Genomic DNA, 25,112 nt, shown 5'->3' on the forward strand with positions numbered 1-25,112 from the left:
ACATCTTGCCCTGCTATTTAATCTTATATTGTTATTTAATTGCTTTGCAAGTGCCTGATTTAGCTCTTTAGCTAAATTGCAATGTCCTTAAGACCAGAATGTGATATATATTAAATATATATTGTATACCAGCAAGGTGGTTGATAAATATCTAATGGATTTCTTCCTTCCTCCTTCTTTCTCTTTTTCCCTCCTTCCCTTCTTTCCTTTTGTAGCACCTCTTATCTCTTAGGCCATTGATGTAAAGATTAGAAATGAGGATAGAAATGGTTAGGGCAGCAGATAGGAGCATTATACAATTCAAGGACAGAAGAGAATGTGTAGACTTGATAATTTTTGGAAGTTTATTTTCTGGACATACTTATTGTCTATGCAGGGTCCAGCCCATCTGTTTCTTCCTTCTCATGTGGTCCATCCTTCGGTGGGTCCGCTCAGCAGAGTAGACCTCTGAGGCAGAGTCCTGAGTTTTGGACTCATGCAGCCTGGTTAGCTTTGCCACATACAAAGCTTTCATGACAGAGAACAGGAAACAAAGTGTGGGTGGATGAGTGTGAATCCATTACTACTCCTGGGCCTAGAGCTTAGGGCACAGATTAGGGGAGACCATTATGCCTCTATGAGCCTATTTCCTCATCTGTAAAATGGGAGTAAATTGTGGGTCATTGTGAGCATTCAATGAGAAAATGCAGAAGGTTCTTAGCATGATGCCTGGCATATGTTAAGCACTGAATAGATGTTAGTTATTATTATACCCAGCCGTGGCAGCACAAACATTCTCATATGCTGCCCAGGTTAAAGAAGCTCGCCTGTGAGTGTAAGCTCCTAGAGGGCTGGAACTACTCAATTGCTTGTAATTTCTAGTGAGATTCCACATATGGAGCCACTCTGTTGCTGAAATGGTCATGTGAGTATTGTTCTGTAGCTGACTGTCAGGTCTGTCATACACAGCCTCACATCAACCGTGGCAAAAAAGTGGAGCAAAGATCCCTAAAGAAAATGTAAAAAAAAAAAAAAGGTTTCAAGAAAACAAACTACCCATATCTTTTGCTCATTCTTGAGAATCTCAACCAACTGACAAACTCAAAATTAAAATAAAAATTGTTATGTACCAAGATGTTATGAGGAATAATTGAAAACCTAAGTGTTTCAAAAATAGGCAGCTACATTAAGATAAACTGTAGTATAGCCTTTCTAGTTAACGTCATACAGGCTTTATAAAAGTTTAGCACATTTTAAGTAACATGGAAAAATATTTTGGCTATCGTGTGACGTGGAAAACACTGGAATAACGTTGCACAATGCAGCATGAGCTCAACTATATGAGATGGTTTTAGAAAATAGGCTGGATTGAAGTACATTGAAATCATTTTTGAATGATTTTGGAGTTATGGATAAATTTTCCCCTCCAACTTTACTTCTCTATACTTTCAATATTTACATGATATATGTGTATTATTTTCGTGGATAAGAAAAAAATAAACTTTTTAATAAGGGGTAAGTAAATGTACGTAGGTGATAGACAAGAGCTGTGGTATTTGGCTTGCATTTTCATGATGAAAACTGGATTGTTTGTTATATATTCCTCGAAGAGAAATAAAACTTAGCATAAGCTAAATTAAAGACATGGTACTTTGGAGAATTTGAGAGAGGTTTAGTTGTTTTTTGAGGACTTTAGAGAAGCTGCAGAAATATAAAGCTCTAGCTAACATGCATGAGCATGTGTCAGTTTTCTTTTCCAGCACTGAAGTTTGGTATTCTCAGCCACTCTGATTATTGGAGGTTTGGGATTGTCATTTTCTTCTAAATGTCTGACAGCTATAAACTCTCAGCTATCAGCAGATGAAGTGAAAATGTACTTTTGATATTAAAAATCTTTCTAGGGAAAGAGGCCCAGCAAAACCATCATTCATAGTTCACATTCAGGCAACACTATAAGCTCCCTTTCTAATCCTGCTCCTATGGTATTTAATAGTCAGGCATGTTCACCAGATGTTCCTCAACGCCTTTTATTTACATAAATGTTTCCAGCAATTCACTGTGGTTTTCTACCTATAAATAAATACATACCAAATAGCCTTCTTTTTTATGACTGTGCTTCAGTGTATTTATTTTAAAGCAGGAAAATGTCTAATAGGCCCTGAGTATTTTTATGTCTTTTCCACACATAGAACTATATGTCTTTAAAATGTATATTCTCATATGGCTAATTTGGAAAATGCATAAAATGTATAAATAAGAAGATAAGGGTGCCTGGCTGGCTTGGTCAGTGGAGCATGTGACTCTTGTTCTCAGGGTCGTGAGTTTGAGCCCCACATGGAGTGTAGAGCTTACTTTAAAAAAAGATACTTACTCAGGGGTAACTACTGTTAACATTTTGGTATGTTTTCTTCCCCTTATTTTAATAATGCTTTTTCATAAATGTTACCAATTCTGTATTTATTCTCTAGCTTGCTTTTTATTGCCTGTCTTATTCAGGTTGGTACATAAAGAACTCATCCTTTTAAACTACATATGCATGGTATACTGTAGTTTACTTAGCTATCCTTTTATTGATAGACATACAGATTATTGCTTTTTTTGCTATTAAACAATATTGCAATGGACATACTTCTGTGTGCTCTCTGAGCACATGAGTGTTTTTGAAGGAAGTAGAATTACTCGATGGGATGTGCTTTTACGTTTTCTAATTACTATGTGTTTTCAGTATATGGCTTTGTCCTTTTACAGACATACACATATATAAATGGATGTTACACATATTTATTTTTCTTTTGAAGTAAAGGACTAATTGCTTTACTCTTTTGCTCTTAATATCACTTTTTTGACTTATTAACATAATATTGATCTCTTTCCATGTCATATGTTCAAAAGTAGTCTAGTGTTATAGGTGGTCTAAACTTTTGCAGGAGATCCACAGATACCTGGAGATACGACTATAAACTTGCCTTCTAGCAACCTAACTTTTTTTTTTTTAAGAGAGAGAGAGAGAGAGTGGGGTGGAGAGGCAGAGCGAGAGAGAGAATCCCAAGCAGGTTCACTGCCCAAGCGCAGAGCCCGACCTGGGGCTCGATCTCGTCACTCAGAGATCATGACCCAAGCCAAAACCAAGAGTCAGATGCTTAACCGAATGAGCCACCCTGGTGCCCCTAGCAACCTAACCTTTAAAAAACTTTAATTTTGTTATTATTTTAAATTTTAGTAAAATTGCAAGAGTAGTACAAAGAACTCCTTATATGCCCTTTACCCAGATTCACTAGTTGTGAACATTTTGCCCCATTTACTTTCTCTCTCTCTTTCTGTATGTATGAACTCATAATTGTTCTCTACTGGAGGGTTAGTTTGATAAAAGCTACCCTGCCAATACTAAAGCCAGAAAATCATTCAAGATTTTAATAGATATTGTCAAACTAAGTCAACTCTTCTAAGTCAGTTTTTATCAATGTCTCTCACCAATATTGTATCGATGTTTCAGTATCTTCTATGTTCAATAATACTTACATTGTAAAGTTGTTTTCATAGTACCCTACCTGATGGATGAAAATGTTATTTCAATATTTTAATTGGCATTTCCCTAAGGTTTAGTGAGGTTGGGAATATTTTCATTCCATTGGAAGGTTTTATATTCTTTTTTTTTTTAAAGATTATTTATTTATTTATTTGAGAGAGAGAGAGAGCACAGAGTGGGTGAGAACATGAGTGGGAGGGGGCAGAGGAAGAGGGAGAAGCAGGCTCCCTGCTGAGCAGGGAGCCCAATGTGGGACTCGATCCCGGGACTCCAGGATCATGACCTGAGCCAAAGGCAGATGCTTAACCAAAACTGAGCCACCCAGGCACCTCTGGAAGGCTTTATTTTCTAATTTGTAATTTGCATACTTATAGTTTTACCTATTTTCCTATGGGTTGTTTTTCTTATTGATTAAGCATATAAATTATAATTAATTGTCAGCTATTTGTATCACAAATAACTTCTTACAGTCCATCTTCATCTTTGCTCATCTATCTTTTATCATACAAAAGTGTTAAATTTTTATGTAAACTTTATCCTTTATCTCTCTTGCTTTTTTATGTCAGTGCTTTTTCTAGGTACAGGTATTAATGTCTTTTTTTTTAAGATTTTATTTATTTGAGAGAGAGAATGAGAGAGAGAGAGAGAGAGAGAGAGCACATGAGAGGAGGGAGGGTCAGAGGGAGAAGCAGACTCCCTGCTGAGCAGGGAGCCCGATGTGGGACTCGATCCCGGGACTCCAGGATCATGACCTGAGCCCAAGGCAGTCGCTTAACCAACTGAGCCACCCAGGCGCCCCTCTCCTTTTTTTTTTTTTTTTTTTATGAAATTTGTTTCACACCCAGTCTCTGAACTCCCTCTTCCCTGTGTTGGGCAGCAACTGAAATGTGCTAGTGTGTTATTTTATTGCCTGCTTTGACACTTAATATGTAAAATAAGAAATATCCCTAGGAATATTCTTGAATATATTCTTAGTGAGCATGATTATTAATTAATTACTTAATTGACTAGAGTTTGAAATTATTTTTATTTTAATTTGTTTTAGTTCCAGTTAGTTAACATACAGTGTTATATTAGTTTCAGGTGTACAATACAATGATTCAACACTTCCATACATCACCTTGTGCTCATCATGACAAGTGCCCTCCTTAATCCCCATCACCCTTTCACCCATCCCCCCACCCTCCTTCCTTCTGGTAACCATCTGTTTGTTCTCTATAGTTAAGAGTCTGTTTCTTGGTTTGTCTCTCTCTTTTTCCCCCCTTTGCTCATTTGCATTGTTTATTAAATTCCACATGAGTGAAATCATATGGTATTCATCTTTCTCTGACTGACTTGCTTTGCTTAACATTATAATCTCTAACTCCATTCATGTTGTTGCAAATGGCAAGATTTCATTCTTTTTTGTGGCTGAGTAATATTCCATTGTATACCACATCTTCTTTATCCATTCATCAATTGATGGACACTTGGGCTGTTCCCATATCTTGGCTGTTGTAAATAATGCTACTATAAACATAGGGTGCATGTATCCCTTTGAATAACTTTTTTGTAAATACTCAGTGGTGGAATTACTGGATCATAGGGTAGTTCTATTTTTTTTTTTTTTTTTTTAAGGAGCTTCCATACTGTCTTCCACAGTGGCTGCACCAGTTTGCATTCCTACCAGTAGTGCACGAAGTTTCCTTTTTCTCCACTTCTTCACCAGCTCTTGTTCCTTTATTTTTGATTTTAGCCATTCTGACCACTGCGAGTTGATCTCACTGTAGTTTTGATTTGTATTTCCCTGATGATGAGTGATGTTGAACATCTTTTCATGTGTCTGTTGGCCATCTGGATGTCTTCTTTGAAGAAATGTCTGTTCATGTCTTCTGCCCACTTTTAATTGGATTTTTTTTTGGGGGGGTGTTGAGTTTTATAAGTTCTCTTTTTTTTAGGTTTTAAAAAATTTATCTTTTAAAGGTTAACATGTGCATAAAAGGAAACTGAAAAACACAAGAAGCAAAGAACAAAGTCATCCATAATCCCAAGCAGTTTATAGTTTGACTTCTAGGTCCCATGTGTGTATATACACAGCTAAGCATTTTAATGTAATTAAGATCCTACAATTATGTATCCTGCTTTTTCACTCACCATGAATATTTACCATTTCAAAAATCTCAAAATTAAGAGTATTTTGATAACTGACAATACACTACACCAACTCAATTTGAAAGGAAAGTATATAATCCTGCCTTTCTCGGCAGCAAAAATTTCATAAAAGACAAAAATGGCAACAGGCCTCTAGATAAAGATATTGGCAAAGGTACAGTTAAAATACTGCATTCCCTCAATGTTCACTTAAAAATGAGACATAAAATAACAGGGTACACAATGTATAATGCTTCTAAAAGAATTCATTAGCCAATCTATACTGTTCAAATATTAGCAAGGAGGTATGTTTCCATTGAATCACTTAATGTATTCCTAATAATACAGCCAAAGGAGATGCACACACATTAATAGTTATCATTAAAATGTAAATATGAACACATCTGCATACATCTTTCCCTTTATATTTCCTTCTGCCCCTCTGCTGCCAACCTAATGAGTAAGCCCAGACGTACATTTCTCAGAGACAGCTTAACAATTCCATGTCCAAGATGCTTCTTTCCTATCAATTATAACAAAAAGAAACTTATAAGTTGGTTAGTTCACTAGCTGTACATTTATCATACTTTATCACTGCAGGACATCCAAAAAGCTTAGATGTTACAAAATAATGAACCCTGCTCGCAACAAACACAGGTACTTTACAAGAACGCCCATATAGACCTATGGTTATAACCTGTCTTCTAGATATGGAGATAGTAGCAAAAAGCCCTTCCCTTCCTGAGTTTTGTAAATTCTTTATGTATTTTGGATACTAACCCTTTATCAGATTTGTTGTTTGCAAATGTCTTCTCCCAATCTGTAGGCTGCCTTTTGAGTTTTGTTGATTGTTTCCTTTGCTGTGCAGAAGCTTTTTATGTTGATGAAGTCCCTATAGTTTATTTTTGCTTTTGTGTTCCCTTGCCTCAGGAGACAGATCTAGAAAAAAGTGGCTGTGGCCAATGCCAGAGAAGTTACTGCCTGTGCTCTCTTCTAGGATTTTTATGGTTTCAGGTCTCACATTCAGGTCTTTAACCCATTTTGAGTTTATTTTTGTGTATGCTGTAAGAAAGTGGTCCAGTTTCATTCTTTTGCATATTGCTGTCCAGTTTTCCCAACATCATTTGTTGAAGAGACTTTTTCCTCATTGGATAGTCTTTCCTGCTTTGTTGAAGCTTAATTGACCATATAGTTGTGGGTTTATATCTGGATTTTCTATTCTGTTGCATGGATTTATGTGTCTGTTTTTATGCCAGTACCATACTGTCTTGTACACTACAACTTTGTAGTATAACTTGAAGTCCAGAATTATGAGGCCTCCAGCTTCTTTTTCTTTTTCAAGATTCTTTGGCAATTCGGGGTCTTTTGTGGTTCCATATAAATTTTAGGAGTGTTTGTTCTAGTTCTGTGAAAAATGCTGTTGGTATTTTGATAGGGATTGCATTAAATGTATAGACGGCTTTGGGTAATGTAGACATTTTGACAATATTTGTTCTTCCAATCCATAAGCTTTCCATTTATTTGTGTCATCTTTAATTTCTTGCATCAGTATTTTATAGTTTTCAGAGTACAGGTCTTTTACCTCTCTGGTTAGGTTTATTCCTAGGTATCTTATTATTTTTGGTGCAATATTAAATGGGATTGTTTTCTTAATTTTTCTTTCTGCTGCTTCATTATTGATGTATAAAAATGCAACAGATTTCTATACATTGGTTTTGTATCCTGTGACTTTACTGAATTCATTTATCAGTTCTAGCAGTTTTTTGGTGGAGTCTTTTGGGTCTTTTTTTATTTTAATTTTTATTTATTTATTTGACAGAGATAGTGAGAGAGGGAACACAAGCAGGGGGAGTGCGAGAGGGAGAAGCAGACCTCCCGCCGAGCAGGGAGCCCAACGCAGGGCTCCATCCCAGAACGCTGTACCATCGACTGATACAATGTCATAAAAGACCTTACTTCTTAAAAGGCACTGATTATTTCTTTACTTAGATATGTATTTTCTTTTATTCCATTTTGGCAAATTCCATGCAATAAAAATTGAGATATTGAATAACAAAGTCAAAACAGTGGTCTAACCATTGTTTATATGCCTCTTCTATTGCATAACTTTTGCAATACCTTCTATTTGCATCCCTTTTTAAACACCACTGAGAGATGGACAACTAGTGGCAGCATCTCATTCCAGTTTTGGAAAGGTCTCCTAAATCGCTAACTTTAACCTGTTATTCCTCTTTGTGTCTTCTGGAGCCACATAGGATAAATCCCAAGTCTGTCTCATTATCCACATTTCCTCTGTCCATGTTTTGGCATAACCACGGTGCCTCTTTGACAGAGCACCTCAAGAATAGGCTTGCAGCAAGCAGTCTGTAGGACTTGTCTCTGTGTCAAAGTATTTTCCTAACTACCCTGGGTAATAACAGCATACATTTTTATTGTATATACCTTCTGCATAAATGAGAATGTGGTTGGCAAATGGACAATAAATAAAATCAGTGGTTGAAATGAGAAAGTGACGAGAATGGTATGAAGTAAAGGGGCTTTTGGGGTTTCATTATTTAGAGCTTGTGAAGTTAAGAGTTCTAGATTAGTTCGTGAGAGGCCAGGATGGAATGGATATTGGCATGGTGATAAAGTTTCATCATCTCGCTGTGAGAGAAGGCTGTGACAATGGTGACTGAATTCTCAAGTGTGTTCAGTCAGTGGCTCTAGGCTGACCAGAGTTAGATGTCTCTCTCTCTCAAGTGAGTAAGTAAATGGGAAGGCTGGAGGTGGGGTGAAGTCAGTCAGATAGATCAGATGTTATCTTCAACAATGTTCATCTCTGTCTGGAGTGATAATGCAAAAGAAAGACAGGAACTTGTGTGGACTTAATGAAACATAGAGAGGGATTATTGTCTCTCCCTTGCCAGTCAGGGATGATGACTTCCTGGTAAGCCATCATGCTTACCTTTTCATACATTTCAGTATGTTTGGTGATTTATGGGAGCTCAGATCCCTTGGTCGATGGAAAGTTTCTCTGTTCCAATTTTTATATGATAGCCTCTTGAAGATTTGAAGAGCCACCAAATATATCGAGTTCTTTTAGCCATTCTTAAAATGACAGGTTTTCTGGCATCTTGTCTTTGTCACTCTTAAATGGGTACAGTCTAATTTAACTCTGTTCTTTATGAAATTTGGAAGCCAGACACAATGTATTTTTGTTGTAGAAAACCACAGTAGGAGGCAGTTAAACTCTTACTCCCTGAGCTGGTTTCTAAGTTAAATTCTTATTCAATTAAAACCTAAAATATGTCTAATAGAAGAATATATTTTGAGTCAGTTCTTAAAAACTGATTTTACAACTTAGTGTGGATTTTACTTTGTCATACTCATAGTTTCAAGTTCACAATCAGTGCATTGGCTTCTGTTGGGACAAATCATTAAGCAAACTCTGGCATGTCATTGAAGCTTCAAGCTCCTCTCTAAGTCTTTGGCAGAATTAAGGATCTTTTCATCACGAATATCAAACAACCACAAAAAAAAAATTCCACAAGAACAAAACAACCAACAACCACCACAACAAAAAGTATGACCTCTTCTTAATTACCAAGTACCCAGTGTGCTGGCTTATAATTTTAATACATCCTTTTCTTCTTTTTCCCGTGCACTTTTTTTAAAAAGATTTATTTATTTATTTTGAGAGAGTGAGAATGAGAGAGAGAGAGCACACATGAGAGGGGGGAGAGCCAGAGGGAGAAGCAGGTTCCTCGCTGAGCAGGAAGCCTGATGCGGGACTCGATCCCGGGACTCCAGGATCATGACCTGAGCCAAAGGCAGTTGCTTAACCAACTGAGCCACCCAGGCGCCCCTTTCCCATGCACTTTTATCCGAAAAGAACAGTGGGGAAAAGGGAAGGAACATTTGAATTACCCAGATTTGTGGATCTGGACCAAGTCCAGTGTCCTAGGAAGACTTGAGATGACAGGTTCCCAAGTGAGATTTGGCCATTCCACTCCCACAACAATGATAAGATGTGCTTCATGCCTCTCATGGTACTTTGATATATACGATTGCATTTGATCTTTACCTTAGGGGTTAGTAGGAGAAGTGGCCTTGTCTTCACCTTGGTCCAAGAACAAAATGAGCACAAGAACTTACCACAGTTCACACTTCATCTCCAGAGGCAAGAGGAAAAACCTGATGTCCCACCTTCTAGCCTGGGGCTCTTTCTGCTGAATCACACTGTGGGCTCAGATGCTGGAGTTTATCTGTGAAGTCGGCTTGCACGGAAGTGAATATGCCCATGGCAAGGTCTCTGAATCTCTAGAGTTAAAAAGGAAGTAAACCAACAGGAGGAGGAAAGCCTTCAGCATCTTAGATCTTTGTTTCTAAGAACACCAGGAGGAGGTAGTTGGATGATTTGACATGTTTTAACAGTGAAGAGCTTCACCATATAACTGTGATATGAAAAGATGGAGTCTCTAAAGTAGTTGGGAAACCAGCCTCCTTTCATTTACACAGAATCTTCTTTGGAGCTAAAAGTACTTATGGGATAGAGCTGTGGTAAAGAAATGATCCCAGGAGATAAAAACAATCACTAAGGCAGGAGAGTGAAATGTTTTCTCTCCTAGATCCACTGGAGCTGGGTTAAGGGCATAAAGCTTTAGACTTCTCTTCATTTAGTGCCCCACCAGCTGGCACAATGGTGAGCAGATGCTGTGGGCAGAGGGTACCTTACAAGTGACATCTCAATGACAGGAATACCAGGGAGTGAGAATTTGAGGAGGAGCATGGTATCAAGAAACATGAAGTATTTCCCCCTTTTTTATGTCCACCTAACTGTTATTTTTCATCTGTCTTTCTGTCTCTCTCCTGCTAGGGCCATGGCAACGTGGCAGATTTAGAAGGATCTGTCTGTGCCTCTAGGGCTTGGGGTTGGGCTACTTTTCTCTTCGAAGGGCCAGTCATATGCTAGGAAAACATTATTTGGGGTTCCTGTGCATGCTAGAGATAGCTCGTTGTCAGGTTGGGTGACGTTGAGCTCCTCAGAGTCAAAATGAGTAGTATAGAGCACATAAAGCTCAATTGCATCAGTATAGCAAGTGTTTCGGATGTATTTCATTTCCACTCTACAAGCAGTTACAGAAAGAACAAGAAAGAGCAGGAGGTAGTGAATCACAGGAGGAATAATAGGACCGTATACTTTATTATCACTTTGGAAATGGACCTAGACTGCTGTACACAGCTTTCTCTCTACATCTTGAAACACTTGGAGTCTCCCCTTTGACTGGATGGCCATAGCAACCCCTGAGGGGAATGGGGAGAAATATACTCTGTGCTGCAAAGGGCCACCGAATAGTATTGTTCACATTCCCAGGGACTCAGAGGCCAGACCCCAAGGCCTGGTGAGGATGGAGAGCTCCATCCCGTGTTAGGTCCTTGCTGTGATCCCCGAGGCACTGCCCCCCAGGCTGCTGGCCATCAGGATCCCTAGTCCCATGGGTGTAAGTCACCCATCCAGGGGCAATTTGGAAGGCACCCATTCCTTTATCCATCCTGTGTCTGACTTGCAGGGTCATGCTACCGGGAGGCCCGGAGGAGAAGACCACCGTGGGTTCTTGCGGGGCATCTCCTATCCCTCCTCCTTGGCAGGGGCAGTGGGAAAGGAATACCAGGAGGATTTTCTGACTCCAGTGGCTGAAGACAGAGGGTTGGTGTTGCTTCTCTTAATCTAAAAGTGAAAAATTTCAAGAGCATATGTAGTAATTTAAAATCCTGCAGTACCATCCAAATAATAATAGGCATGCAACAGCATTTTTAAAAAGAAGTTATTTTTCTGCTCTATACTTTTTAAAAAACCACGGTAGGCTTTAATCTGCCTTGAACATCACTGATTTGACCAATGTAATTTACTTTTTCTAGATATATAGGTTCTATTATAAAGATGTGAACATAGTTTTTAAAATAGGTGTCTTTATTGTTGATTATAGAGCCGAATGTGTCCGTTGTAAGTGACTCCAACAATTTAAAAGTGGAATGAACATATTTTTTTTTTTTTTTGGCTACATAGCTGTATGTGTTTATTGTGATTTGAACAATATAGAAATGTAGAAAGTGGAAGTGGTCCTGTAGTCCTATTCCTCAGCAATTGCCACTGGTAGCTATAAATTTGTTTCTAACTTGCAGGAGCTTAAGGGCAAGAGTTTTAAGTGAGCTTGTGCTTTCATATTGGGTTACATTTGTACTCTCTGCAAAAACACATAACATAAACAGCAGCAAACCCATTATAATAACAACCAGAAAAATGAAAATTCATACAAAGCTACAATAGATTCCAAAAAGACCCCGAACATTTAAATGTGCTAGGTCTGTTCGTTGTGTTCTTTCTGGCATTTTTACGGTCATTGTAGGTAGGAGGTAAGACTCTTTGGTGAAACTGCGAACCCGTGGTATCTGTTCTTATTGCTCTCCTGGGTGTTGGTGAGATCATCATGGTGTTCTGACTTTCCATACTTAGGATAAAAAGATATATTGGTAGTTTCAGCAGTCTTTTTAAATCCCTTCTCTGCGTGGCCACCTGGATATGATTATAAAGTCATGAAATTTATTATCACCTGTGGCTGTTTGAAGCAAATTGGTTAGTTTAATTAGACCTCGTGTTTCTTTACTGATGATTATTTGTTTATCAAACAGTACTGGGGGCTCTGTGCGTGCTAGCACAGTGCTAGGATCAAGGGTGCAAAAGGACCAGAATGTCAGGAAAGAGAGGCACACAGGAGGACACCTCTAAGGTGATGTGAGAGGGTACACGGGGTACTGAAACCGGGAGCACAGAGTGACTCCCTCTTGCCAGAAGATACCGGGGAAGGATTCTTAGAGGACTGACATTTCGGTGACATGAGTCATGAAAGTTTGGTAAGAACTCGTAGGTGGAGAAGAGGCTGGGGAGGAAAGAAGAAACGAGGTGTGTCAAGACAAAGATACACTGATAGAGAAGGGAATGAACACTTGTGAAGCGCCTACTGTGCGCCAGACACTGCGCATCAGCTAACTTGATCCTGTCAGGTCTACGCCATCATCTGCTGAGGAAACTCAGGCTCAGGAGAGTTATGTGACTTGCCCAAGTTCTTGAATTACCACTTGGGGAGTCAGGATTCACACCCATAATTCTGTCAGTAAGGTGAGGCTGAGGAAAGAGCTTGTCTTCTGGTGGGAGTGATCCCTTGGTGTGGCCGGGGTGTGGCATGCCGCGAAGGAAACAGACAGAAACAAGGTGGAAGATGGAGAATGGAACTGATTAGTGAAGGGTATTTTCAGCCTGCATAAGATTGGCTCTTAGTGTTTGAGAACACCAGTAAGGGTTCATAAGCAGACACGGGAAGCTTGATTTATCGTGTGTGTGTGTGTGTGTGTGTGTGTGTGTGTCAGTCAAAGGTCGGGGCAGCCCTTGCTGACTGTGGTCTGGTGGTGTTCCCGCTCTGCCTGGGCCATCTGTTGGCAGCCGTTGCTGAAGTATGTGGCTGCTCTAACTTGCAGTCTGTTTTCTCCCAGATCAGTCAGGGCCTGGTTGTCCGTATTGCCTACACGGTCCCACCGTGGCTCTTGCTCGGCCTTTATACCCCTTACCTTATCCCACAGGAAGTTTTGATAATGCCCTTCCCTCCGTGGTCCTCCACAGTGTCTTTGGGGGAATGTCCACACTGCTTAGAAGCTAGTCAGGCTTTGGATAGCAACCTCAAAACTTGGGCCTTTTTTTTTTTTTTTTTAACACGCAACTGCTGTGACACCAGTTTTGCTGATTTATGTGATATGGTCACCACCTATGCAGTCACCACCCCATTTTGTCTTGAGAGTGGGGGGCGGGGCGTGAAGATGTTCTGTGAGGTCGCCTCCTCTAGATCCCTGAAGGGAAAGTGATACAGAAACTCCTTGGCCTTTGGTTTTTGTTATCAACTCTTTTCAACTCCTCACCCTCTTCTGGGATTTTAGCCCTGAGTGGGGAGAATCTGTACCATATGTGTCTCCATCTCCTGATTTCTCTATCTACCTTGACCACTTCTTCTCTCCACACTTGTCCTTGTGTTCCCAACTCATCGGGACTTCTCTAGGTCATTCTGTCTTCCTTCGGGAAGTGCCTTTAACCCTCCACTTTGGGCTGTCATAATGGCCAGGATACGAGGAAGGAGGGAGGTCAGCTTTAGATAAAGGAATTTCAAATGAATTTCAAAGCTGTCGTATTTGTCACCTGATGGTAGAGCTGCTACAGTAGTCTAGGTGAGGGATAAAAGAAGCCGGAAGAGAGTCCTACGAGCGAGCCTTAGTGAAACCAAATGTGGGGGCGATGAGACGGAGAAGTTGAAGATGACTTTGTGGTTCCTAGTTGGGGCAACCATTGAATAAAGATTCACTTGACAGAGAAAACACCAGAGGAGAAGGAAGAGTTGTGAGGGCAGAGGGGAGGAGGAGGAGGTTTGGGGGCTAGGAAGAAGAGAGGAAGGGCAGTGAATTCAGTTTTGGATCTCACTGAAATGCTGTCTAATAGGAGAGAGATGGGGCTGGCACCTGGGAGAGAATCTGCCTGAAGAAATGGGTTTGGGAAACAGGTGAGAATATCTAAGAAGAAAAGGAAGAGAAACTCACTGTCATTGTAGATGCTAAATTTAAAAACATAAACAAGGTCATCACTGTTTTAATTCTTCCTCGCATTTCACAGTGACCCAGTACTTTGGAACCTCTCCTCCAGGTTCCTGCAGCAGGATAGCTCTAAGGTCACAGGGTACTGTCAGGGGTATCTGCTGCTACTTCTGATCCCCGAGGGGACCTTTAAAGCGCCAGGCCTGACACATAGATCCATGGTATACTAAGGTCATATCAGGATGAGGCCAGAATGTTCTACACCAAGAAAACTTTGATGAGTGGTTAAAACTAAATAATTTGCAGGTACCTGCAGAGGCACTGTTTAATTTTTTGTAGTTGAACTGAATTTGTTAAGTGAACTCCTAGAAATGTAACATGTACTTCTCAAAACCATCATCATTATGCCTGAGACATGGTCTAACCTTTGGATGTCCTCTGCTAATATAATTGCCTTGCTGTCTTTGAAAGGTGGCTTTTAATTGGGTTTCAGAGTAGCAGTTGCTGTCGAGATGCCGGTTGCAGCCTTTCAATAGATTGGGCCAGTTCGTTAAGCGTTTCCTCTCCCTGGTCTGGACAGCTGAGCTTGGACAGTAGCCAGCAGTTACTGAAATGCCATCACTTGTAGGATTGACCTTTAAGACACTGATTTGTTATAGTATTGAGTTTTGATTTTTTTCCTCTCAAATTTAAATGGAGCTTTATTGAATACAGTGCTAAATTCAGTTCTTCTCACTCTCCGTGGCCTTTTCATCAGGTTATTTCCCCCTGGCTCCTGGCATTTGGTCCTCTGGCTGGACAAGAGGTTTAAGAACTAAAGACAGCTTGCCATTTACAGGGCTTAGGATGGTCCGTGGGAAGTGTGGTGGATTACCGCGCAGGCGTGGCTCAGAGTCCTCACTGGACTGGTCATTTATGTACAGGTAACCCGAGAAGTCTCTTAGCCCGTTTTCTTCTTTTTGGTAAAATTGTGCTGAAAATTCCTTTTTATCTTAAGTTTTTATTTTAGTTCCAGTTAGTTCACATACAGTGTTCTCTTAGTTTCGGGCGTACAATAGAGGGATTCAGCACTTCCGCGCGTCACCCTGTGCCCATCACAGCAAGTGCCCTCTTTCATCCCCATCATCTATTTCCCTCATCCTCCCACCCACCTCCCCTCTGGCCACCATCAGCTCGTTCACTGCAATTAAGAGACTGGTTCTTGCTTTGTCTCGCTCGCTCTCTCTTTTCCCTTATGCTGGAAATTCTTATCTCTAGGATTATTGTCCTGAAGGTTTTTTAATTCGTTTGAAGAAGATGAGTACATAACTGTCACATTGAAGAAACAAGAGCTCGGGGCTGGGGGTGGGTGGGAAGGTGGTGTGACAGAAGGAGCCCTGTGTTTGGCTTTGGCTCTCCCTTAGAGCAGCTCTGTGGCCTGGCTCTTTTTATGCACCAGGAAGGCGTCCCGGGCAGGTCCAGTGTATTTTCTGATCATTTTCGTAGAATAAAAAGCTCTCCAGTCACATTTCCTTTCCAGACTGTCTCAGTTTGGTAATTAATGTGTCCGGCCTCAAACAGACTGCTTTAAAGTGAAAGCTTCTCCCCTGGCACAGATTTCAGATTCAATTTGTCACATTCTACCAAAAATAAGAACTCCCGATATTTTTATTGGAATACATTGAAATTATAGACTAATTTACTTCTTAGAGGTGATAAACACATTTTCTTAGACTCAGTCTTCAGTTACTTGTATTTGTTATTGCAAATGCTGTGTTTTCAAAATTAAGCTTTGTGTTTGTCGATATTTTACCAAAGGGCAATAAATTTTTGTGTATTGATTTTGTACTTAACTATTTTGTTCAGTGTTCTTATTCTAATAGTTTTTCAATGAGCTTTTAATATAGACAATTATATCAGCTGTGAAAATGATTTTTTTCCCTTGCTTTCCATTTCTTGTGCCTTTTTTCCTTTATTTTTCTATCTTGCTCTCCAGGCAGAATTGGTAAATAGAAGTGTCAATAACTACCATCTTTTTCTTATTTTTGATTTTAGAAGGGTTGCTTTTTAATAAAATTATTTATTTATTTGAGAGAGAGAGAGAGAGAGGGCACACACACACACACACACACACACACACAGACACACAAGCAGGGGGGAGGGGGGCAGAGGAAGAAGCGGACTCTGAGCAGGGAGCCCGATGTGGGACTTGATCTCAGGACCCTGGGATCATGACCTGAGCCAAAGGCAGACACCTAACGACTGAGCCACTCAGGAGCCCCAGAAGGGTTGCTTGTAATAGTACACCAATAGGTAAAACATAGTAAATTTTTTTAGATATCCTTTATTAGGTTTAGAAATTTCAGTAAGGAATTTTAATCATGTGTCTGTGTAGAGTCTTAATCAAATATCTTTTCTGTATCTAGTGAGGTATTGTGGGCTGACTCTTACAGAAGGGTGTTAAGATGAAACCTGTTGAATCTTCTAGGTGCAAAGTCATTGCCAAGTGGAATGGGAGTGATACTACATTTTGAAATATGATTTATATACTGCTGATTCAGTTTTTAAACATATACCCTTTGTAAGGGAAATATTATATTATGCGGTCATGGTTGAAAAATAAAACTAAACTTTGTTTGTTTTTCTCTCTAGTATTACTTTACTGTTCTCTTTGGCCATGAAGGTCAGAAAGCTCTGGAGCTGCGCTGTGAGGAGGAGCAGGATGGTAGAGAGTGGATGGAGGCCATTCACCAAGCCAGGTATGGGCTCAAACCCTCTGTGTGACACTGGATTGGCTGGGTCTCTCACACTGGGGTTTTCACTGTTGGCTGTAGTTTTGGGAGAACTTGCAATTCCAAGATGGGTTTCCCCTTGGTACCCCCTCTTTAGTGATGTGTGAGATGATTCTTTGAGCGTTCTATGGCTATATTCTAGCTAAAGATGAAAAGTAATGTATATAACAACAACAACAATAATAACAATAGGTCACTTTTGTCAATTGTTCCTATGTGCCAGGTACTCTTCTAAGCGCTCAATTAAGGCATTTATTAAATGTATTGATTTGCTGATCCTCTCGACAGTCTGAGAGTGGGTATTATAATTGCCCCCTTTTACAGAGAAGGAAAATGAAGCCGGGAAGGTTGGTTTGCTTGTCTGAGGTCTCACAGCTGGTGAGTGGCAGAGCTGGCTTACAGACCCAGCCGAGCCCACATTTGTAAACCCTGCCCTGGGCAGCCTGGTTATCAAGAAGGGTGATGCTGACTCTATCTAGGGAGATAAAAGAGTATGATTTTTTTATTTCCTCCTAAGAAATACCAGGAAGGTAGAAAGAACGCACTTGGCCTCAAACATAAACAAGAAATCTGAAAGAGAGTCAGGCAGATCCCTCTTTTTTATTTTTTCATATTCATTTCTGAAGTCCAGCCCATTTTTGCTTCAAATAGCTCCCATGCTCACTGCTTTCCTGGCTGTCCCCTCCCTCGTCCAGTCTCTGGTCACTCTGTAAGTCCCTGCTCATCTCCCCGCTGCTTCCGTGGCAAAACTCCAGCTGGGGCACATCTTTTTCTTCATCTGACACACCCCCTGCTTCTCCTAAGTCCCCGTTCACTCCTGTACCGCCCCTGTCCCTGAAACCGTCCCCCACGAGTAGCCCTCACAGGCCCCTTCTCCAGATCGCCGAAGCACTTGCATTACTACACATAGAATATTTAACAGTTCAGGACAACTTAGGGGTTTGTTTTTGTTTTTATTTTTTTATCATTATTTTTTTACATATTTCACATGTGTGATTTCTGTTTCTTGAGCTGGATTGCATGCACCTCAAGAGTGAGGAGGAGGAGATTTCATTTCTGAACAAAGCACAGTGCTAATTATGTAGTAGGTGACCAAGAAATATTTTCAGATTGACTGTAAAGCAGATGGGACATTTGTTCTGAGTTGAGACTCTTCTTGAACCCTTGAGACTTTTTTCTCTGAAAGTCTCCTCCCCTCCCTGCCCCTCTTTTTTTCTTCAACTACTTTATATTGACCACCTACCTCCTCTGTGTCAGGCACCATGCTAAATGCTTTACATGCTTTGTTTATTCCTCACAACTACCCACTTTACAGATGAGAAAACAAAGGCTCATGATTATTAAGCAGATTGGCCAACATCTAACATGAAGTTGTTAAGCTGCAGAGCTGGTCTTCAAACCCAGATCAGTCTGACTCCAGAGCCTTTAACCAGTGTTTTGGGTTGTACCTGTCTTCATTCTTGTCTTTTTCTCTTCTTTCCCCCCCCCTTTTCTATTTCTTTTCTTTTCCTCTATTCAAAGATGCAAATAGATTAATGTAAGGTCAGGGTTGAGAGTAGAAGATGTTATTTGCAAAATATTTCAGTTCCTTTTCTTTCCTCCTCTTCAGAATATTTCTTTGAGATGCACAGGGTTGGCAACCAAATGCTGCTCTCCGAGTGGGCGCTGGGGGCAGCTTGTCCACACCATGACCCTGGCACACCATTCAGCTGTCTTTTCTCTCATTGTTTCTGTCGGAGGGTTTTGCTCCAGACTTTACTGTAATGTAAAATGACTTGTTATAGAAAGAAGGTCAGGTCTTGAGAGGTGAAAGAAGTTATCAAGTTGGCAAGGTAGAACTCTTGGGTTCTTTCTAGACAATCTCTGTGTAATTCCTTCCTACCTGGGAATTAAAATGAAGTAAATAACCTAAAACATGGGCATTCCTCCCCTCCCCCCCTTTTTTCATTCCAGAAAAGTGAGATACTATTAGTAACCTAAATACCTTACCTTTGTAGTTGCCAAGCAAATACTCAGGTGGACCAAACACAGAGTATGAATTACTTCAAAAAATGGTTAGATTTTAAGTGAGGTTTTTTTTTTTTTTCCCTTTCTGTATCATGAGAACTTTGTCATATATGTGGGTGTGGGCCAGTATTTGGTGTTGACTGACATATGATCAATTAGGGCACTTGTGGTCTTGTCAGGAGACAGACTTTAGAAACCACTTTAGTGGTTTAGGTGAACAAATGATAAAATTCTCTTGTGGATTTGAAGATTTAGCTAATAATTGATTTTTTTTTAATGTCCTGACTTTTTGGTCCATTAGATTTGCTTTTCCTTTGATTTAAGGCCCAGGACTGGGTTCTTTGATGAGTTCTTTTTAATCAGACTGCTTTATACTTGAGTTCTTATATTTGACTTTTTGCATTGAGATGCTTCTTAAATCTTTTTGTTTTATAAATCAGGGAAGATAACAGCTTTTTCATTTAAGTTGAGTGTTTGGTGTAAACTTGGATCTGTGAAATTCATTCTGACTGTTCATACATGTGCAGAGCCAGAAAGTTAATGAAGCTGATTCAGAGAAAGCATTTGTCAGCCAGTTTTGCTTGGCATTTGGCTAATTACACAACTGATTGGTTGACTAAATATTTCACCTTTAGAGGATAGTTGGTGGTGTTAATCTGGTGCCACTGCTTTTTTAATAGAAAATGCTCAATAATTATAGTGTTATTAATCCCTCTTTTTAAAAGTCTGAGCTATTGGTTAACTGATGACTATTTTAGCCCGAGACCAGTTCTTTCCTGAGTGTCCTGCCGACGCTGCCTAGAAACAGGGACTGCTCAGAACCCTTCTCCTGGTCTCTGCTGTTTTCCTGGGATGTCTTCTCAGTACTGGCTTGGGCATGCTGTCCTTGTATGCCATGAAAATCACATTCTTGCTGCTGGCCTTTGTACCTCCGAGCTGAATCTACTTGCTCCAATTTGCCGTTAGAGGATCTCTCAGTCATTTTCCGGGATGTTGAGTTGCATGTTTTCTTCCTTAGATGCGGCCCGAGGAAAAATCTTTTTGGAAATTATATTCTCATTTCGAAGCCCTGACGGGGTCCAGAAAGCTTGTTTTACAGTGTTTTTTTTTTTTTTTTTTTTTGAAGTTGGCCAATATTACATTTCTAGAACACTGGCACATTTATAATATCATTCCATCACTTATTATTGGCACCAGCTCATGGGAAGCTGCTAGCCAGACTTAATCTTATTTTTGTCTGGATAAGGAGAGGCCAGAGCATTTTGACGGCACTGAAGTTCTATGCTTATTCCATAGTGGTTTGGTAGTTGAGTATGGAACTCTGGGTATTCCTAATAACTGATTTTTCTTGTTGTCCTCTTGGTCTATCTGCCTGCTGTGGTTGACTTAGTCATTGACATTAGGACAGTCAAAAACACTGACTCAGTTAATTGTGGGTCCTCAGGGCTCACTGGCTGAAAAGACAACATCCACAGCACTTTTTCTCCACTTTTCATTTGGTGGAACACTGACCAAGCAAAGCCTCAGCAGTTAGAAGGTGGTTATGGCCTGGAAGGGGGTCTAGGTGTGCGGAGGTACCGAAGCTCTTCCCGGTCTGGTCTAAGTGTAAGACCCGAAGGACCTGGTCTCTGCCAGTTAATAAAAGAGAAGTGGAAAGTATTCCAGAGATGGGGTGGAGGGTAGACTTCCTGTAGGACTCTGTGACCACCTGGGTGCAGGTGCTATTAGATCAGGTGGGTATCTAACACATCTCTCAGAGTGTCACTTCCTGGGAGAAGAAATGATGGATGAAAGGCAGGATTGTGGGGCAGAGATGATGAGCGCTGGTCAGGAAGGGCCTCTGTGGGGAATTGGAGGGTTTGCTTGCCTGAAAGGGGCTGTGAGGAGCCCCTCTGAGGGCTCTCCTTGCCCTTGCTGTGTAAGATATGAGAAAATGAGTATCAGAAGCTACTAGAGAAGTAAGGTGTGTCCTGAGGGAAAGCTGGCTTTGGGTTTCTATCAAAGTGGAGGTTAGGGGAGGACTTGTGAAAAGTTGGAGACGTAGAGAATATTGTACCTGGCACGGCGCACCATGGAACGTGCACAGCTTTTTCTTTTTTTCTCCCTGCAAAGGTATGCCTTATGCTTCCAGTGTTTGAGACTGTCCTACCTGTGTCTTTTGCCTGCTTTTCTAATTTTTCCATCTGTAACTCTGTTCAGACCCCCACCTCGACTGTCCTCCCTCCTCTTGGTATGTGCCTGTGGCAGGTGGATCTTAGGCTTTTCTCGGTGGAGAGGGCATTTGCAAGCGAAAAGGAACTGGGTGTATGCTTCCATTCCATAAAGCTCCTGTTCACTCACGCTATCAGTCCTAAGTTTGACCATCAGAGGGACTTAATCTTCCAGTTAACTCTTCCAGTGAAGCCTTGTCTTCTTATCCACTAAAGAAAGCCCTGATCCAGCCTCTCGGGTCTGTTTTTATCTGTAGTCCTTTTGATTACATGTGCCTGAGGCAAACTGTAGTTCATTCTCTCCACCCGCCCTCCTCAGTCTGTTGTTCTCCCCTTCCCCACAACGTACACAACCACACGCACGCGCACACACACACGCACGCACACACACACCCGCCCCAACATAGTAACTGCACCAAACATCTAGTGCCTGTAACCTCATCCTCTTTACTTGGTTAGAGGCTTAATTTAGAGTGAAGCGTATAGTATACAATCTGTCCAACCATAGAGGCCACACTGTGTATCACGTCATCCCCATAAAACCAGCTCTTTATAGAATGTCCATGGAGAAATCCCCTACAAATCAGAAAAAAAGTGATTACATAGAAAAGCTGAAAGTGCTTCATGTATCACAGGGAAATGACAGGACTAGAAAATCAGAAATGGGCCGAAAACCAGAAATTGCCTAAAGCAATCCTGAAGCCATATTTTGTATTCTTCTTATAGTAAGACTATCACTACTTTAAAGCCGAAGATGTGGATTTTGTTCATTTGAGATATATATATATGTATTTTTTTTTTTTACTAAGAAGTTCTGTCGGGCCTTTGCCTCCAGATTTGACGTGATGAAAGAGACTTCAACACGTTCTTCCTCAGAGCCTGCAAAGCGCAACACGAGAGAAAAGGGATAATATGTCTGGGAACAATGAAAGATTTCACTTGATGAGATCATAGAACTTGTTTTCTATAGGGAAGAGTTGGGCTTGAATCGCTTTATTTGCAGCCCGTTGTTAACACTTGAACCTGCCGGCTCTCTTTCCGGCTCCTCACAGGGCTTTTGCTTCTGCTTACACGGCGGCAGGAGCTCCGTCTGTCTGTGCGCGCCCTCCGGGCCCGCCTGCGGGGGGCGCCACCGCCACGGGTTCTCCCCGTCCCAAGAACTGACGCTGCTTCAAGGCCCATTTCTGCCCTGAGCCTCTTCCCTCGGATTCCCTTGCTCCATCATTTATTCCCTTGCTCTATTATACTTCCCATCTGTTTACCAACCCCTCTTGGGCTTTTTTCCTGCATTCTTTGATTCTCCACGAATCTCTCCCACCTTGAAACAAAACGTTAAAATCCCTCCCTCGGCCCCCATCTTCCTCTAGCGGCTGCGCCGCCTGCCTTTCTGGAAGAAATCCTTGGGTGGTTCTCCCTCCGCACCCAGCACCCAGCTCAGGCTCCCTTTGTGATGGGTTTCTGTCCCTGCCCCAGGGAACCTGTTGTCGCCCGACTCAACAATAACTTTCCAAAGCTTTTCTTTCCTTATGTAGCTCCAACTTTCCAGTTATATTTAATAGTTTTTAAATAACACAAATAGTACATAAATCCAGGCTCTCTAAAAAAAGAAAACGAAAATTCAAACAATGAAAAGTAGAGTAAAAAGTTAGTTTCCACTCAAATGCTCCTCCTTCCCTGCTCCCAATCCCCAAGCCCACTTACTTCCTCAAAGGTATTTATTGGTAACAATCCAGTGCTTAGTTTTTCTATACATTTGCATATCTCTTAGATAAATAAGTAGAAAAGATGGATAGATAAGACGGGTAGGTAGATTATATGATTACATACTCTTTTTACTTACTAGTCACATTATGTTCAACCTTGCTTTGAGGTAGGAAAGACGTTAGGGTTCAAAGCTGACCTCCAGAAAGGAATTCTTGAGACATCTTTGGTGCAAAAAGGTGGTTTTATTAAAGCCCGGGGACAGGACCTGTGGGCAGAAAGAGCTGCACTGGGGTCAGGAGGAGCGGCTCCTTATATACTTTCAAGTTGGGAGGGGGTTAGGGATAGCGTAAGTCTCTAAGGAATTTTGGAAGCAAGTTTTCCAGGACCTTGAGGGGGCTAGCTATTGTTGGGAAAGGGTCTTGTATTAATGTTTCATAAAACCTGAGTCAGGAGACCCCCTGATGTATATCGGTGGGCCATATGCTTGGGGGATGATCGCCAACACGTATCTTGGGGGGTAGAGATAAAGGAAATTTCCAAAAGTTTGGAAACTTCCAAAAGTTCCAAAAATAGTTAAAGTAGACTTACAGGATCCTGGGGGGGGGGGGGGTGTCCTGCTAGGATTGCCTTTTGCCCTCAGCAAAGTGTCAGCATTGAGGCAGTGTGTCCCTTAGAGGAATGTCGCTCAGCCTGTTTCAAGGACTTGTCAAGGGGCTGTAGGTAGTAAGGAAATTAAATAATTTCTCTTCTGCCTTTGTCTCCCACATCACTTTCACACTAATTTGGAGGTTGCTTTTTTTGTTTTTTGTTTTTCAGTATATAGAGACCTAAATCTTCTCTTGAAATTATCTTTCCTTTTGCTTCTATGACCTCTCTCACTCCCGATTCTCCTTCTGTTCCTTTGATCATTTCTTCTCCTCCTCTTTCACTGCCCCTTGTATTCTAATCCTTTCTTTAATGTCACGGCTCTGCGCCCTTTTGCCTTTCTCTCCTCACCGGGTATCCACTGCCAGGGCTCCTTCTGCCAGGTGGCTGGAGTCACCCTTCCCTGTGCTCTGGTGACGCTGGATACTGTGCTGAGTGCACCATACTCTTTTTCACTGAACAGTCACACAGCCCATGAAGTTGGTGGTACCATCCCTGTGGAGTCTGCGGTCTTAGAGGATGAAATAACCTCCTGAAGGCCACCAGCCTACTAAGTTCAAATCCAAGGTCAGGCTAACCCCGGAGCCTGTGTCCTTGGTCCCAAGATGAATTGCCTCTATTATGTGCAGAGTCACCTTTCTCTGCTGACCCATCTACATACCCTCTCCCCTTGGGTGCTCAGGGTTACTTGATACTCAGTAAGTCCAAAGCCAAACTCATGTTTTTCTCCATGTCCCCTTCTTGTCCCTTTCTTTGTACCAGGGTATAGTCTCCTATACACATACACTCCGTCGCCCAAGCCAGCACCATCCTGCACCCCCCGCCCTCAGTGCTCACATCCATTCAGCCACTTGTAGATTTGAGCCCTGGAACATCTGGGAGTCAACTCCTCCTTGGAGTCAACGGTGGTTGCCTGGCTTACTGCTCAGCCCTCTCACCTGTCTCTCTTCGAAGTTTGCCTCCTAATCCCTCCTCCACAGGGTACCAGAGTGCCCTTTCTGAAAAGAACATCTGCTCCTAGAAGAACTCCAGGGTTCCTGTTAGCTATTTTGGTTATTATATTCCATTTACTTCTTCTTAGAGAAAATTTTAATCAGATGCAATGGTAGAGAGAATCGTATAATGATTTTTCATGTTGCTTTTAAGAAAAAAAATTGTATTCGTTCGACTGATATTTGTTATATCCCTGAACTTGGGATTCAGTGATCCAGTCCCCGCGAGGCCTCTCCTGAGTTGACCTTTGTGAACTTCTCACGCCGCCCCTCCCCTGTGTCCGGCCTGTAGCTGTAGGACCACACCCAGGAATTCGAATGTGCTGGCATGGCCCCTTCAGTCTGACTAACAGCCTCGTCCTTCAGGACTCAGCTCTCAGTCCTCTGCATCACCTTCCCTGGTCCTCTTCTTCCCCCTGTAGAAAGGACTGACCTTGCCCTTCTTTGGGCTCCCACTGTAACCCCTTATTTCTTTTCAAGTCCCTGCGAGATTAGTGTATTGATTTGTTTATGTCTGTTTCTCTCTGTCAGCCTT

The 25,112-nt window shown here is 41.3% G+C and overlaps 1 protein-coding gene across 1 annotated transcript in view; it reads left to right on the forward strand.

The window, feature by feature from the left end:
• The window catches only part of RASGRF2 (Ras protein specific guanine nucleotide releasing factor 2), a 230,024-nt gene that overhangs the window by 47,662 nt on the left and 157,250 nt on the right, over window positions 1-25,112 (forward strand). Inside the window, 1 exon segment of the mRNA XM_027606459.2 lies at window positions 16,880-16,986. Coding sequence (XP_027462260.2) covers window positions 16,880-16,986 — 107 coding nt within the window.

Source organism: Zalophus californianus, chromosome 5 (assembly GCF_009762305.2).
Source record: "Zalophus californianus isolate mZalCal1 chromosome 5, mZalCal1.pri.v2, whole genome shotgun sequence".
NCBI classification, from domain to species: Eukaryota; Metazoa; Chordata; class Mammalia; order Carnivora; family Otariidae; genus Zalophus; species Zalophus californianus.